The 17,349-nt window shown below is 37.8% G+C and overlaps 1 protein-coding gene across 1 annotated transcript; it reads left to right on the top strand.

Annotated features, from left to right (window-relative positions):
• The first annotated feature begins 15,065 nt into the window (after window positions 1-15,065).
• LOC130879616 (olfactory receptor 507-like) lies at window positions 15,066-16,010 on the top strand. Its single transcript, XM_057778311.1, has one exon. It carries the CDS (start codon window positions 15,066-15,068, stop codon window positions 16,008-16,010), a length of 945 nt encoding a protein of 314 aa, XP_057634294.1.
• Window positions 16,011-17,349: the final 1,339 nt, after the last annotated feature.

Genomic DNA, 17,349 nt, shown 5'->3' with positions numbered 1-17,349 from the left:
GTGTTGTTATTAATATAGTTTTTTATGATTTGGGGGCTCTGGGAAGCTAGGAAACAAAAGAGAAGTCTCCATTTACACAGCTGGTGTCACTATCCTACCTGTCATGTTTTCCATTCTTCTGTCCTGGTGGGCTTTCTCTGAACCACCTTCTTGGGCTTGCCAAACCAGGTGGCTGCCTTGAAATACAGTCAGGCTTTTACTGTTCTATGCAGCAGCAATAAACTTCACATCATCATCATTTGGTGAGAAAGCTGAAAATTCTTAAAGGAAGGAATTAGTTAAAAGAGAGAATGCTTCCAGATTAATAGCAGGGGAATCTGCGTAGGACCAAACTAGGCCCATTGATGTGGGGGACAGTTGTGCAGCTTGGGCAGTCTGTGGGGTCACTGACAATGGAACCAGAATATAACCTTAGTGCTTGAACTGGTGTCTTGGAGCACATTATCGTTGGATTATACCTTGCTCAGTCTAGATATAGGATGGAAGGCCTTGGTCTTGCCTCAAAGTGGAATGCCAGAACTTGTTGACTCCCCATAGGAAGCATTAACCTTTCTGAGAAGTAGATGACATAAGAAAGGAAAGGAGGCTAGGAGGAGGAGAGGGAGTTAAAATGGGGATATAAATATAAAATGAGAAAATATTGAACTAAAAAATACTTAATAAAAAAGAGGATAAATTTTAAAAAAAAATAAGAGACACAAATATGCTAGAATAGTTAGGTCTCTACATGATTACATAATGCATGATTTTAAAATGAAATAATTAAATGAAGGGAAAGTCAACTAGAATTGACATGCTGTTAATTATCATTTTGATAATCCTTGTTGTTCTTTTTATAATTCTTAGTTTATCTCTTAAAAATTTGTTTGGTATGAGTGCCAAGATACAGGTCTTAGAAAAACTTGCCATAACATCACCCAGCTCAGCCTGTTTGGGCACTGGGACCCAGTCTTGAGGGCAACCAGGCAGGCAGGAGTCCTATTGTATCAATAGCCGGCCTGTAGCAAACAAGGTAGGCCCTTTGTTTGTGAACTTCCTGGCCAGCGAAGAGACCTGATCTTGGTGCAAGAAGAGCCATCAGTGGAGTGAGTGAGTTCCCTACCCAGGGCAGCAGCCCAGACACAGAGCGCAGACATTCCTCATCCTCCTATATTTCCTGGTCTTCCTGCAGAGGCTAGAAGCCCTGACTACTGCCTCTCTCTTCCTATCCAACCCAGCTTGCATCCAGAAAATCCCTCTCTTCTGCCTCCCTGCCCTCTTTGGGCCCATAACATCATCCAGCTTAGCCTGTTTGGGCACTGGGACCCAGTCGTGAGGGCAACCAGGCAGGCGGGAGTCCCTTTATATCAATAGCCTACCTGCAGCAAGCAAGGTAGGCGCTTTGTTTGTGAGCTACCTGGCCAGCAAAGAGATCTGATTTTGGTACCAGAAGATCCATCAGTGGGCAAGGAGACCTGATCCTGTAAAAGAAGATCCATGGAGGAGCATTCAGAGGAAGAGATGGGCAGGCACCAATGCAAAAATTCACCCAGCAATCTGAAAAACAACATGAAACCACCACAACCCAGCGAATTTAAAACAGGAGGTCATGAACACCTAAATCAAGAAGAAGTAGAAAAAACTGACTTTATGAAAGTGATAGAGGCCCTAAAACAGGAGGTGAAAAACTCCCTTAAAGAAATGGATGAGAAGAATAACAAAACATTTGAAGATTTGAGTATATCCGTGAATGATATTCTAGGAAACCAAGGAAAACCAATCAAACAGATAATGGAAACAGTTCAAGACTTGAAAACAGAAATGGAGGCAAGGAAGAAAACAAACTGAGAGCAGGCTGGATATGGAAAATCTAGGTAAACAAATAGAGACTACAGAAACAAGCATAACCAATAGAATACAAGAGATAGAAGAAAGAATATCAGATTCTGAAGATACCATAGAGAAAATAAATGCACTGATCAAAGAAAACAGCATTTCCAACAAATTCGTATCACAAAACATTAAGGAAATCTGGGACACAATAAAAAGACCAAACCTAAGAATAATAGGGTAGAAGAAGGAGAAGAAGTACAGCTCAACGGCCCAGAAAATAATTTACAAAATTATAGAAGAAAACTTTCCCAACCTAAAAAAAGATATTCCTATGAAGGTTCAAGAAGCATACAGAACACCGAATAGACTGGATCAAAAAAAAAATCCCCTCGCCATATAATAATCAAAACACAAAACATACAGAATAAAGAAAGAATATTAAGAGCTGCAAAGGAAAAAGGGCAAGTAACTTATAAAGGTAAACCTTTCAGATTTACATCTGACTTCTCTGTGGAAACCATGAAAGCCAGAAGGTCCTGGATAGATGTACTGCACAAAGTAAGAGTCCATGGATGCAAGCCCAGACTACTGTACCCAGCCAAGCATTCGTTCACTATAAATGGAGAAAACAAAATTTTCCAGGATAAAAACAAACTTAAACAATACGTAGCCACAAATCCAGCCTTACAGGAAGTAACAGAAGGAAAATCACAAAACAAGGAGTCCAACAAAGCCCACAATAACTCACACATTTAGTGACCCTTCAACAGCACAACACGAAGAAGGGAAACACACAAACTCTACTATCAAAAAAATGACCAGAGTTAACAACCACTGGTCATTAATATCACTTAATATCAATGAACTTAACTCACCTATAAAAAGGCACAGGCTAAGAGATTAGATATGAAAACAGGATCCGACATTCTGCTGTTTACAAGAAACACACCTCAACCACAAAGACAGGCATCTACTCAGAGTAAAGGACTGGGAAAAGTCTTATCAAGCAAATGGACCTAAGAAACAAGCGGGTATGGCCATACTATTTTCTAACAAAGTTGACTTCAAACTAAAATCAATCAGAAGAGATGGAGAGGGACATTTTCTACTCATAACAGGAACAATTCATCAGGATGAAGTCTCAGTCCTGAATATCTATGCCCCTAATATTAAAGCACCCACTTATGTAAAAGAAACATTTCTAGAACTCAAGGCAGTCATCAAACCACACACACTAATAGTAGGAGACTTCAACACTCCTCTCTCACCAATGGACAGGTCAATCAGACAGAAACCTAACATGGAAATAAGAGAATTAATGGAAGTAATGAATCAAATGGACTTAACAGACATCTATAGAACATTCCACCCAAATAGGAAAGAATATACCTTCTTCTCTGCAGCTCACGGAACCTTTTCGAAAATTGACCACGTACTCAGTAACAAAGCAAGCTTCCACAGTTACAAAAAAATACTAGTAACCACCTGTGTCTTATCGGATCACCATGGATTAAAGTCAGAATTCAACAACAATGCTACCCCCAGAAAGCCTAAGAACTCATGGAAACTAAACAGTCAACTACTGAACCACACCTGGATCAAGGAAGAAATAAAGAAAGAAATTAAAGTCTTCCTTGAATTCAATAAAAATAGATAGCATACTCAAACCTATAGGACACTATGAAAGCAGTGCTAAGAGGAAAGTTCATAGCACTAAGTGCCCACTTAAAGAAGACGGAGAAAACACACATTGGAGACTTAACAGCCCACCTGAAAGCTCTAGAAAAAAAAAGAAGCAGACAAACCTAGGAGGAGGATAAGACTGGAAATAATCAAACTGAGGGCTGAAATCAACAAAATAGAAACACAGAAAACAATTCAAAGAATCAATGAAACAAACTGCTGCTTCTTGAAGAAAATCAACAAGATTGATAAACCCCTATCCAAGCTAATCAAACGGCAGAGAGAGGATACGCAAATTAATAAGATCAGAAATGCAAAGGGGGACATAACCACAGACACAGAGGAACTTCAAAGAATCTTTAGATCTTACTACAAAAGCCTGTATTCCACAAACTGGAAAATGTAAAAGAAATGGACACTTTTATAGATAAATACCATATACCAAAGTTAAACCAGGACCAGGTGAACAATCTAAATAGACCTGTTAGTCGCGAATAATTAGAAGCTGTTATCAAAAATCTCCCTACCAAAAAAAGCTCAGGACCAGATGGTTTGAATGCAGAATTCAACGAGAACTTCCAAAAAGATGTAATACCTATACTCCTTAATGTATTTCACAATATAGAAGCAGAAGAGTCATTGCCAAATTCCTTTTATGAAGCTACAGTTACCCTGATACCAAAACCACACCAAGACTCAACAAAGAAAGAACTACAGGCCAATCTCACTCATGAATATTGACGCAAAAACACTCAATATAATACTGGCAAAACAAATCCAAGAACACATTAGAAAAATTATCTATTATGATCAAGTAGGCTTCATCCCAGGGAGGCAGGACTGGTTCAACATAGGAAAATATATCAGTGTAATCCATCATATAAATAAACTGAAAGAAAAAAAACATATGATCATTTCATTAGATGCTGAAAAAGCATTTGACAAAATTCAGCATCCCTTTATGATGATAAAGGTCTTGGAGAGATTAGGGATACAAGGGTCATACCTAAATATAATAAAAGCTATTTACAGCAAGCCGACAGCTAACATTAAATTAAACGGAGAGAAACTCAAAACCATGACACTAAAATCAGGAACACGACAAGGCTGTCCACTCTCTCCATACCTCTTCAATATAGTGCTTGAAGTTCTAGCAATAGCAATAAGACAACATAAGGGGATCAAGGGATTTGTATTGGAAAGGAAGAAGTTAAACTTTCATTATTTGCAGATGATATGACAGTGTACATAGCGACCCCAAAAACTCCACCAAAGAACTCCAACAGATGATAAGCACCTTTAGTAATGTGGCAGGATACAAGATCAACTCCAAAAACTCAGTTGCCCTCCTATACACAAAGGATAAGGAAGCAGAGAGGGAAATCAGAGAAGCATCACCTTTCACGATAGCCACAAATAGCATAAAATATCTTGGGGTAACTCTAACCAAGGAAGTGAAAGATATTTGACAAGAACTTTAAGTCTTTGAAGAAAGAAATCGAAGAGGATACCAGAAAATGGAAGGATCTCCCTTGCTCTTGGATTCGGAGGATCAACATTGTAAAAATGGCAATTCTACCAAAGGCAATTCATAAATTCAATGCAATCCCAATCAAGGTTCCATCAAAATTCTTCACAGACCTTGAGAAGACAATAATCAACTTTCTATGGAAAAACAAAAAATCCAGGATAGCCAAAACAATCTTATACAATAAAGGAACTTCTGGACGCATTACCATCCCTGACTTCAAACTCTATTACAGAGCTACAGTAATGAAAACAGCTTGGTATTGGCATGAAAACAGAGAAGTCAACCAATGGAATTGAATAGAAGACCCAGATTTTAACCCTCAATCATATGAACACCTGATTTTTGATAAAGGAGCTAAAAGTATACAATGGAAGAAATAAAACACCTTCAACAAATGGTGCTGGCACAACTGGATGTCAACCTGTAGAAGAATGAAAATAGATCCATATCTATCGCCATGTACAAAACTCAAGTCCAAATGGATCAAAGACCTCAATATCAATCTGAACACACTGAACCTGATAGAAGAGAAAGTGGGAAGTACTCTACAACATATGGGCACAGGAGTTCGCTTCCTATGTATAACCCCAGCAGCATAGACATTAAGGGCAACATTGAATTAGTGGTACCTCCTGAAACTGAGAAGCTTCTGTAAAGCAAAGGACACTGTCACTAAGACAAAAAGGCAACCCACTGACTGGGAGAAGATCTTCACCAACCCCACAACAGACAAAGGTCTGATCTCCAAAATATATAAAGAACTCAAGAAACTAGACTTTAAAGTGCTAATTAACCCAATTAAAAAATGGGGCACTGAACTGAACAGAGAATTCTCAACAGAATAAGTTCGAATGGCCAAAAGACACTTAAGGTCATGCTCAACCTCCTTAACGATCAGGGAAATGTAAATCAAAACAACTTTGAGATACCATCTTACAACTGTCAGAATGGCTAAAATCAAAAACACCAATGATAGCCTTTGCTGGAGAGGTTGTGAAGTAAGGGATACACTCATCCATTGCATATGGGAATGCAAACTTGTGCAACCTCTTTGGAAATCAGTGTGGCGGTTTCTCAGGAAATTCGGGATCAACCTACCCCAGGATCCAGCAATACCACTCTTGGGAATATACCCAAAAGATGCCCTATCATATTACAAAAGCATTTGTTCAACTATGTTCATAGCACCATTATTTGTAATAACCAGAACCTGGAAACAACCTAGATGCCCTTCAATGGAAGAATGGATGAAGAAAGTGTGGAATATATACATATAAGGGTATTACTCAGTGGTAAAAAACAATTGCATCTTGAATCTTGCATGCAAATGAATGGAAATAGAAAATACTATCCTAAGTGAGGTAACCCAGACCCAAAAAGATGAACATGGGATGTACTCACTCATAAGTGGTTTCTAGCCATAAATAAAGGACATTGAACATATAATTCATGATCCTAGAGAAGCTAAATAAGAAAATAAACCCAAAGAAAAACATATAGTTAGGCTCCTGGATTTGGAATTAGACAAGATTGTCGGGCAAAAATTGGGATCTTGGGGGTGAGGTGGTATGGGGGTTAGGGGAGATGGGGAGAGAAAAGTGAGAAGGGGAGGATGGAAGGAACTTGGGGGAATGGAATGGTTGGTATAAAGAAAGGGTGGATATGGGGAGTATATATCTTAATTAAGGGAGCCATCTTAGGGTTGGCAAGAGACTTGACCCTAGAGGGGCTCCCAGGTGTTCAGAGAGATGTCCCCAGTTAGTTCCTTGGGCAGCTGAGAAGAGGGAACCTGAAATCGCCCTATCCTATAGCCATACTGATGAATATCTTACATATCACCATAGAACCTTCATCTGGTGATGGATGGAGATAGAGAGAGAGACCCACTTTGGAGCACCGGACTGAGCTCCCAAGGTTCAAATGAGGAGCAGAAGAAGGAAGAACATGAACAAGGAAGTCAGGACTGCAAGGGGTGCACCCACCCACTGAGACACTGGGGCTCACCAAGGCCAGCTGGACTGGAACTGAAAAAGCATGGGATAAAACCAGACTCTCTGAACATGGCAGACAATGAGGGCTGGTGAAAAGCCAAGGACAATGGCACTGGGTTTTGATCCTATTGCTTGTACTCGCTTTGTGGGAGCCTAACCAGTCTGGATGCTCACCTTCCTAGACCTGGATGGAGGGGGGAGGACCTTGGACTTCCCACAGGGCAGGGAACCCTGACAGCTCTTTGGACTGGAGAGGGAGGGGAGAGGAATGGGGGAGGGGGAGGGAAATGGGAGGCTGGGAGGAGGTGGAAATTTTTTTCAATAAATAAATAAATCAAAAAAGAAAAACTTAATAACACAGATTATATAGATATTCAAACGAGACAATTTTAAAGGAGAACGAGTTTCAGCATTGCATTATAAGGTTAGAGAGGAATAGCCAAAAGTTTTTCAAGCAACCAACCTTAATATATCCAGTAACCTTACAAGAATTTCCAATTGATAGAGGCTTTGTAAGTGTTGATTGTATTTCCATAGCAATGTTAGATTTAAGGAGATTCTAGGAAGCAAGGGTCTCATATGGCATACTTTCACAATTTGTGAAACAAATGTTAAACTCTTGGTCAACTTATAATAGAATTATCCCTAAATGCTGGATAGACTAGGATACAGCTATCTTGGAACTTGGTCCACAAATACAATGGAGGACCATGTGGAAAGAAGAAGTTAATACCATTGAACATTGAATAGAGCAAGAGGCAGACTTTTCAGTGAAGCGGGAAATTTAAAGGACTGTCCCACCTTGTATTGGAAAGTTTGTCAATCACTTTTCTCTTGTCCTGCAGAATATATGGCACACTTTTCTGTGAAGCAGGAATTTTGAAGGACTGTCCTGACTAGTTTTGGAAAAGTTCAATAATCTGTTTCTTATTTCCCACATGTCCATTCTGAACAGCACACTGTCAGCAGTCAAGGCAACAGCAGTTTCTTGCCCAAATGGTTGATAGCCTTGCTACATTGAAAACAAACTCCATATGGAGTTTCTCCAATGCCCATCATCCTTTAATAAAGTAACTTGGCACTGCCATAAGCAAATGTGTCTTGTCATGAAGAACCTTAGGTCATTAACTATTTTAAATGTCATATTTTGTTGGTCTTTGAAATATTTGATTTGGTTTTGGTTTTGTTTTTTTCAAGACAGGGTTTCTCTGTAGCTTTGTGCCTTTCCTGTAACTAGCTCTTGTAGATCAGGCTGGCCAAAAAACTCACAGAGATCCACCTGCCTCTGCCTCCCAAGTGCTGGGATTAAAGGCGTGTGCCACCACCGCCTGGCTAAGGTCTTTGAAGTATTTGAAAATCATCTATCTTTCCAAAATATATCTGTTTAACCTTGAAAACATACCCAATGTGACTACAAGCTTGATTATTATAGATTAAATACTAACCTAATTTCTTAATTAATTATTACATTTTAAATGAGCTGCATGTCCACAATACCCCAAACAAGAGGAGAAGCATACATACCTTTTAACAAAAATAACTTTAAATTTGTATCAATATACCAAAATCAATGTCAATGCAAAATATCTAAATTCATAGTTGTCTTTTTATTCTACATTTATATATTCCCCTAAATGCAAACAAATATCCATAATTCATCAAATAGCCAGCAACCACCCATCACACCTCTTGGGAATGTGGATGCTGTGTTCTCTAGACTGATTCCTGTTGTCTAGGTGAAAGCATCTTTTGGGGTCTATGAGAAAATTGAGATAATGGCCAAGTTCTGGGAAGATAAGTTGTAAATTTGTTGATATTTATTACCTTTCAAAATTCAGGAGGTCTCCCCTGATCTAATTTGATGCTGAGTAATTCTGAAGGAACCCACAGCCTCTCATTTATGGTGGAAACAAAAGCATAACCTCTTCCCCAAAGCATTTTTTTATATTACTTTTACACTCTCTTTGAAGACTTAACAAAATCTTTAAACTATTTCTTAATTTCTGTGATTGTCTATATCCTTTCTCTTTCCTTTTCTAAGTCTATGCACATTTTTAAACATACTGAACCTTGTTATGAGAATTATTACATCTGGACTTCCTTTACTGTGTATCTCTAGGCTTTTTTGACTAGGTGAGCCTTTAAACTGCTAAGTAGCTGGCTAGGATCTCTGGTGCAACTTTGGTGGCTAACCCCACCTACTTCTCAAGGTCCTTGAAATTCAAGTCTAAAACTCAGTTGAAAAATGGTGACCAAAAACTGCATTCAATGACACTAGGTTTAAAAAGCTGGTGCCTGCCACTGCCACAAATGTTTTGGGATTTTTGGGGTGTGTGTTTGTGGGGTTTTAATTTATTACTTAGTTTGCTATTTCTATTAGCACTTCTAGATGAACAACAACTTCTCTTAAAGGAGAAGTATTCTTTTTTTTTTTCAGTTTTCTCAGGTCCTAGGTGGATATTGAAGCCCCGTGTTATATGCCAAATGTAGTTGATTTTCTTTACTCTTTAGGAGCACACCACCCAGCTACCAAATAAATATATGAATATTCATTCTCATCTATGAATGCCTGGCCTTAGCTTGGTTTGTTTCTAGACAGCGTTTCTAGCTTAAATTATTCCATTTCTCTTTAACTATGCTTTACCTCTGGGTGTTTTTACCTCTATTTTTCTATATATTTTTATTTCCTTACTATATGGCTGGCAGGATGACTGGGTGGATGGCCCCTGGCATCTTCATCTCCTACTTTTCCCAGTCCTCCCTCTTCTCCAGATTTCTCCTCCTATTTATTCTTTCTGCCCACAAGCCTCACCCTTCCTCTCTCCTCCCTAGCTATTAGTTGTTCATCTCTTTATTAAACCAATGAAGTGTTTTATGCGGTAAAGTAACCCAGGTCTACAGAGTTAAACAAATACAACATAAAAATGCAACACATTTTTGCATTATTGAACAAATATCCCATAGCATAAATGAATGCAATATATCTTAAAGTAATGTTCCACAACAGATGTGAGGAACGTGTCAAATAAGGTAGCACCTAAGTGAGTTAGTTGTATGAATACAAGATTGTATTTATATGCATTGAGGTTTCACTTGCAAAAATGACAGTGCTGTTTAATTTAATCAACCTTGTGGTACAAACACTGGAGCAAATAATAGTGTTAAATAAATCTTCAATAATAAATTATAGCTTAAAAATAAATATTCTGTAAAAATCTCCATAAAGTGACAAATTAGGGAAGTAGACTTTATATAATTTATAATTTATATATAAATTTTCTCAGTCCTCCCTCTTCTCCAGATTTCTAGGTTTAGAAAGCTGGTGCCTGCCACTGCCACAAATGCTTTGGGGATTTTTGTGTGTGTGTTTTTGGGGTTTTATTTTATTACTTAGTTCGCCATTTCTATTTAGCCCTCTAGATGAACAACAACTTCTCTTAAAGAAGAAGTATCCCTTTTTTTTCAGTTTTCTCAGGTCAAAAAAGAAATTGACATATTTATTGATAGACATCAAAATTAATTAAATCTTTCCAAAATTAAAGCAAGACAAACAATTTAAATAGATCTATAATACTAAAAAATAGAAAGAGCCATTAAAACCTGGAAATCAAAAAAAGCACAGAGTCAATAGTTTCAGCACAGAATCCTATCAGAATTTCAAAGAATAACTATTATCAATCATCCACAAATGCCCTGCACAATAGAAACAGAGGAATAATGCCAAATTCTTTTTATGAGGTCACAGATACACAGATACCCAAACCAAACAATGATCCAACAAAGAAAAAAATTACAGATCAATCTTCCTCATGAAAATTGATGCAAAATACTCAATAAAATATCGACAAGCCAAATCCAAAAACACATAAAAAAAAACATGCACCATGACCAAGTAGCCTTTATCCAAGAGATGCAGAGTTGGCTAAACATATGAAAACTTATCATTGTAATATATCATATAAATAAACTGAAAGAAAAAAATCACATGATCATCTCAATAGATGCTCAAAAATGATTTGACAAACTCCAACACTCCTTCATGATAAATGTTTTACAGAGTACAGGGATAAAAGGAATATATCTAAACATAATAAAGGCAATATACAGGAAGCCAACATCAAACTAAATGGAGAGAAACTCAAAGCGATTCCACTAACATCAGGGAAAAGACTAGGCTGTCCCTTCCCTCCATATCTATTAAACATAGTACTTGAGGTTCTAGCTATAACAATAAAACAGCAAAAGGAGATTAAAGGGATACAAATTGTAAAAGAAGTTAAATTTTCACTATTTGCAGATGATATGATAGCATAATTAACTCACACCAAAAATTCTACCGGGAAGCTGATAAACACCTTCAATCAATGTGACAGGACACAAAATTAACTCAAAATTCAGTATCTTCCTATATATAAATGATATGCAGGTCCAGCACTTACAGCAGACTTTTCTCTTTGAAGAACACTATCATATTTGGTTTTAGACTGCATTTCCATTGGCCATAAAGGAGAGGAGCCTACTGTCTAATAGCCCCATGACTCTCTGGAAGAAGGATATGTTAACATGGGGTCACATATTCTTTCATGGTCCCTGCCATGTTCAGGGAATTGGACAGTAAACAAGAAAGCATAGACAGTGGAGTTTTGAAAGTTGTTTAGTCTTCAGTGCTCAGCCACTTTTATCAAGGGGGCATCAAAGATAGAGTGAATGACTCCATAAAATTAAGATTAACAGGAGTCAAACTGGGTCTTCAAACAGAAGACCACTGTTTCTACCAAACTCATCATAAAATGATTGCGGAAATCTGTTTGAAAATGGAATTATGAGATACCAATTCCCAGTCATGTATCTTTTGATTCACAGTTTTCTATGTAACAATATTTTATGCCTTTGACTATCCGTATTATGTGTTTACATCTCTTCCCTCCCCTTATTTTTCAAGGTACCTAAGGAAGTATATTTCATCACTCACCACAAAGCACTTACACAAATGAAAGAATATTGAATGAAAGAATCAAAATTAGTATATTTCGTCTCAGTATCAACTAACATGAAATCTAAAATTAACCCAAAAATTCAACATTTACTTGAGGTAATACATATATATGTACATATATATTCAATATTTATCTAATAAAAGTGCACTAATTTTCACACGAAAATGAAAAATCCAGATTGACCCCTTTAAATGTGTGTTCATGTATAATGAATGACAAATTTTCATCTGTGATAATGATCCCTGGGGCTTTGAATCACATTTGAGATTCACCCTTGAGAGACTTACTCTAAACAATGAATATGGGAGACAGCTAGGACACTATAAAACCTTGTTATAATTATCTTCACTTCCTACTTTAAAATGAATCTCTATTTCAAAAGGTGAGTGTATTGACTTCCCTCTACCATTGGAGAATACTTTGTTCTTTGAAAATGTATGTAATTTATAAGCTGTAGTTAATAAAAAAAAATCAGGTGTAATAAAAAAAATTTAACTGAAGCAACTTATAATTGCATAGTCAATTCTTATGAATAATCAGTCATAAAGCTTAGTTCTCAAAGTTCTCTTATTTATCCACACACTTAGAAGAGGGTCTCTAATGGCTTTTAAGCATAAAATTTTTAAAAACGCTAATAAATTCACTAGTTTTGACATAGGTTGATAGTTTCATGGCAAATATGTCATAAAAATACCAAATATTATTAATGACTGATCCAGGATCACAAGCACCAGGAACAATGGACAAACACAAAAACATAAAAATCCAAGCCTAAAAATCTCAAGCTATGAGAGTCAGGCAACTCCTACCTGAGGTAACCTGGAAAACAATATTTCAGGAACCCCTGTCTTCTGCTGACAACCACATTATTTCATTCTATTGTACTCCAACTAGAAAATATCATTACATTAGGAGACAATTTGGTGAACATGTGAACAAACACATACTAATATTATTAGAAAGGGTATGCACATGTTCACAATTGATTAGACTGACAGTGAAAATGACTTGATAAAACAGTGGTTTAGTTCATAAGAACTAAATAAATCTACAGTACATCCTTGCATTTATAATTTTAGTGTGTTATTTTTATTTTTTCCAGTTCTTCCAAGAAATTTTATCTCTCCTTGTAATAACTGGCCATAGGGCAATCAGGTAGCTGAGAGTCTGAATAATGCATGTCCCTAACCACGGACCTCTTGTGCTGAGGAGCTGACCTGCTGTGTCTCCAAACTAACAAGCACTCTCCACTTTATTGTCCCTCTTCAAATGCAGTGTAATAAAAATAAACTGATGTGCTTTTCACTTTATTCTCACTCTTTAAACAGTGTAATAATAGACTGAATTCATGTTGCCTGTAGTTCAGGTCCTCCTTCTAGTGCTCCTATGTAATGTTGAGCGACTTAACATTTTTGAATCACACATTTTATCAACTGTGAAACTGAATCATTAAAATATTAATATTATTCCATGGAAATGGCAGTAGGGCACCATATAATATATTAAATCCAATACAGGTAATTTGGAAAGGATTCTTTTCTCAATCATTTTATATATTATATGCTAACCACATTTTGCACACAATCCTCTTTTCCCAGTCAACCCACACCTCCCTTCTTCACTTTATACATTCCTCCCCCATTTCCCTTCAGAAAAATTTAGACCACACAGGGACATCAAACAAATGTGGCATATCAAGTTGCAATAAGAATAGTCATATTCACTCATTAAGTCTGATTGAGGCAACTCAGGAGAAGGAAAGGGGTCCAAAAAGCAGGCAAGGGGTCAAAGACAGCCCATGTTCCCACTTCTAGAAGCCACACAAGAAAACCAAACCCAAATCATAACAGATATGCAGAGGACCTAATACAGACTCATGCAGGCTCCCTGATAGTCAGTTCAGGTTCTTTGGCCCCATATGAGCCCTTGTTTATTGATTCTGTGGATTATCCTGTGATGTCCTTGACCTCTCTGGCTCCTACAATTCTTCCTCCTCCTCTTCCTAGGGATTCCCCAAGCTCCTCCTAAGATTTAGCTACGGGTCTCCACATCTACTCCCATCAATTACTGCATGAAGCCTCTCTGGTGATGATTATGCTAGGCTTGAGTCTACAAGCATAGAAGAGTATCATTAGAATAATATCATTGACTTTTCTGCTGGTCATGTTTGCTTCTATCCTAGGTCTCTTGGGTATCCATATTCTGGTTCCTGGCCCTCTAGGCAGTGTCAGGCATCTCTCTCATGACATGGGTCTCAAGCTGTCATTGGTTGACTACCCCCAAAATTTGTGTGCCACCTTTACCAGCTTATCTTGCAAGGTCGACAAATTTGTAGGTGAAAGTATTGTGACTGGGTTGGTGTTCTAATCCCTTCACTAGAAGCCTTGCCTGGTTTCAGAAGATTGTCAGAGGATTCTACCTCACCCTTTTGATACTCCCTAATTCCAGTTGTCTCTCCCAATACTCTCTCCCTATCTGGCCTCTCCTATGAGCATTCTCCCATGCCTACAGTCCACCTGTAAAATCTATTCAATGCCCCCTTCTTAGGGAGATTCATGTGTCCTACCTTGGTCCTTCCTTATTACTTAACCTCTCTGATTTTGGGGGCTTGTAGAATTGCTACTTTTACTTTATAGATAATATTGGAAAGAATTCTTAAAAACTTCAATAATGATTTAAGACTTCATTACATAATTTTGCATTTGTAAAGCTGAATTTTTGTGTACATATTATACTGCTTTGTTATTTTACATATTATACTGTTACGTTATTGCATATTTAGTTTTAAATACACAAATTATACACATTAATGTAAATTAGATATTGACTATTTGAAGGAAACTTCTAGCATTTCATCTTGAAATTTATTAAATAATCAATGCACATAAGCATAAAAACACTGAGAGTTCAATATAATACCCCAATTACATGTTTTGAAGAACATATTTGTTTATAACTTCTATCTATGTGTTACTGAAATTGCAGCCACATATCTATAAATCTCTTCCTGTCTCGATCACAGCCTTGTTCTGGCAGCAGCTACACTGACCCATGGCTCTCTTGGAAGATGGGAACCACACTGCAGTGACAGAGTTCATTTTATTGGGATTGACAGATGACCCAGTCCTTAAAGTCGTCCTCTTCACCATCATCCTGTGCATCTACCTGGTGACCATGTCTGGGAACCTCAGCACCATCCTTCTCATCAGAGTCTCCTCCCAGCTCCATCATCCCATGTATTTTTTTCTCAGCCACTTGGCTTCTGTTGACATAAGCTTCTCATCTTCTGTCATACCTAATATGCTTGTCAACTTCCTGGTGGAGAGAAACACCATCTCCTACCTTGGATGTGCCATCCAACTTGGCTCAGCTGCTTTCTTTGGTTCGACTGAGTTCTTTCTCCTGGCTGCCATGGCTTATGATCGGTTTGTAGCAATCTGCAACCCACTGCTTTATTCCACCAAGATGTCCACACAAGTCTGTATCCAGTTGCTTGTAGCATCTTATATTGGTGGTTTTCTTAACGCTTCCTCATATACCATTTCCTTCTTTTCTTTTTCCTTCTGTGGATCAAATAGAATCAATCACTTTTTCTGTGATTTTACTCCATTAGTTGAACTCTCCTGTTCTTATGACAGTGTCCTCATAGTTCTTGATACATTTTCTGCAGGCTCCATCGTTTCAATAACAGTGTTTGTCATAGCTGTCTCTTATACCTACATCCTCATCACTATCCTGAAGATGCGTTCTACTGAGGGCCGCCACAAGGCTTTCTCCACCTGCACCTCCCATCTCACTGCTGTCATTCTCTACTATGGGACTGTCACATTCATCTATGTGATGCCCAAGTCCAGCTACTCCACAGACCAAAACAAGGTGGTGTCTTTGTTCTATATAGTTGTGATCCCCATGTTGAACCCGCTTATCTACAGCCTCAGAAATAATGAGATCAAGGGTGCTTTGAAGAGACAACTTGGTAAAAAATCATTTTCTTAGATATGTTATTTTGTCAAATATTGTATATGTATTTGTCAAACAATATACCATAGGCATGGTATTGAAGGGAAACTCGATATTGATAATTGAAATATATGTTATGGAATATAACCAAACTTAAAGTTTGGCAGTAAATATGGAGGGTTAGTATTTATTCACCAGAAAGTAAATCACAAGTTCATAGTAAGTTATTCATTTCATGTATAATCAAAATTCCACACAAAACCAGTTACTGAAAATTATTTTTCAGTTGTGCTCACAATGTAAAGTAATTCACTGCTATGTAGAAACTATTGACTGCAAACTTTTAAAGTCTGTGTCCATTTTCTATGACAGCTACCCTTAAGTGTGCGTAATAACTATAGTTAGAACAAACACATTTAGAAAGAAAATGACAAAGTGGAGCAGACAATAAAATTGCTGGAGGTGTTTTTTATCGGGAGCTTCTGAGTGCCATCCTCAGTGCCCCTCAGGGTTAAGATAGAAGGCTCACAGCAAGTGCAGGACTTAGAAGGATATGAGGGCAAAACGAACTCTCAAATACGCACTTTTCTGCATCGGTTTCTTTATGCTTCATCTGTTGTTCTCCTCTTGTTTTGTAAAGTTTCCAGTTTGTATACACACATAGAACAAAAGCAATTCTCTAAGCTTGGATGTCCCTTCATCTTTGAAGGTCCCAAATGTGATTTATATGAAAGACTCCTTTCCTGACTGCATGTTCTGACAAAGAGAACATAGTTGCAGGGAGGTGGCTTCTGATGTATCTCAGGGAACAGAAAGGAGATATGGCTGTTGAACAAAGGTTTATGACTTCATAATTAAATTCTCTCACTGGAGGTCTCGTGGGGTGGGGGAAAGCCATTCAGTAAGCAAAATAGCAAGGTAGGCCTTTAAATGTCCATGGTATTTGAGGGACAAATAGATCCAGTTATTAAGCAAGTACCAGTACATCTTCTATATATCAAAACTGGATAACTAAATGAAAAGTCACCCTCTTGACCACTCACAGATATATGTGCCCATAAGATTGAGATGCAGAGGGTGTGTGGAGGGAATGGGAGGAAGGGAGGGGGTGGGAATTTGGATTGGTATCTTTAAAAAATATAATCTAATAAAAATATTGAGATGCAATCATGAGATTACATATGCACATCGTTTGAGATTACCCACTACAATGCAGATACTGGAGAGACACCAAGTTGCTTCAGCAAAAGTAAGCAACAGCTTTCAGAGTCGATGGTCTTGCAGACCTTGTCTGGGTGGGATTAATCCTCCATCAGATAATCATGCCTCTGGTGGGACGACAACTGAACACTAGGTGACACCTGCTTTTCATGGC

This window comes from Chionomys nivalis, chromosome 8, assembly GCF_950005125.1.
Source record: "Chionomys nivalis chromosome 8, mChiNiv1.1, whole genome shotgun sequence".
Classification (NCBI taxonomy): Eukaryota; Metazoa; Chordata; class Mammalia; order Rodentia; family Cricetidae; genus Chionomys; species Chionomys nivalis.
This window is presented reverse-complemented; position numbering and strand designations above follow the sequence as displayed.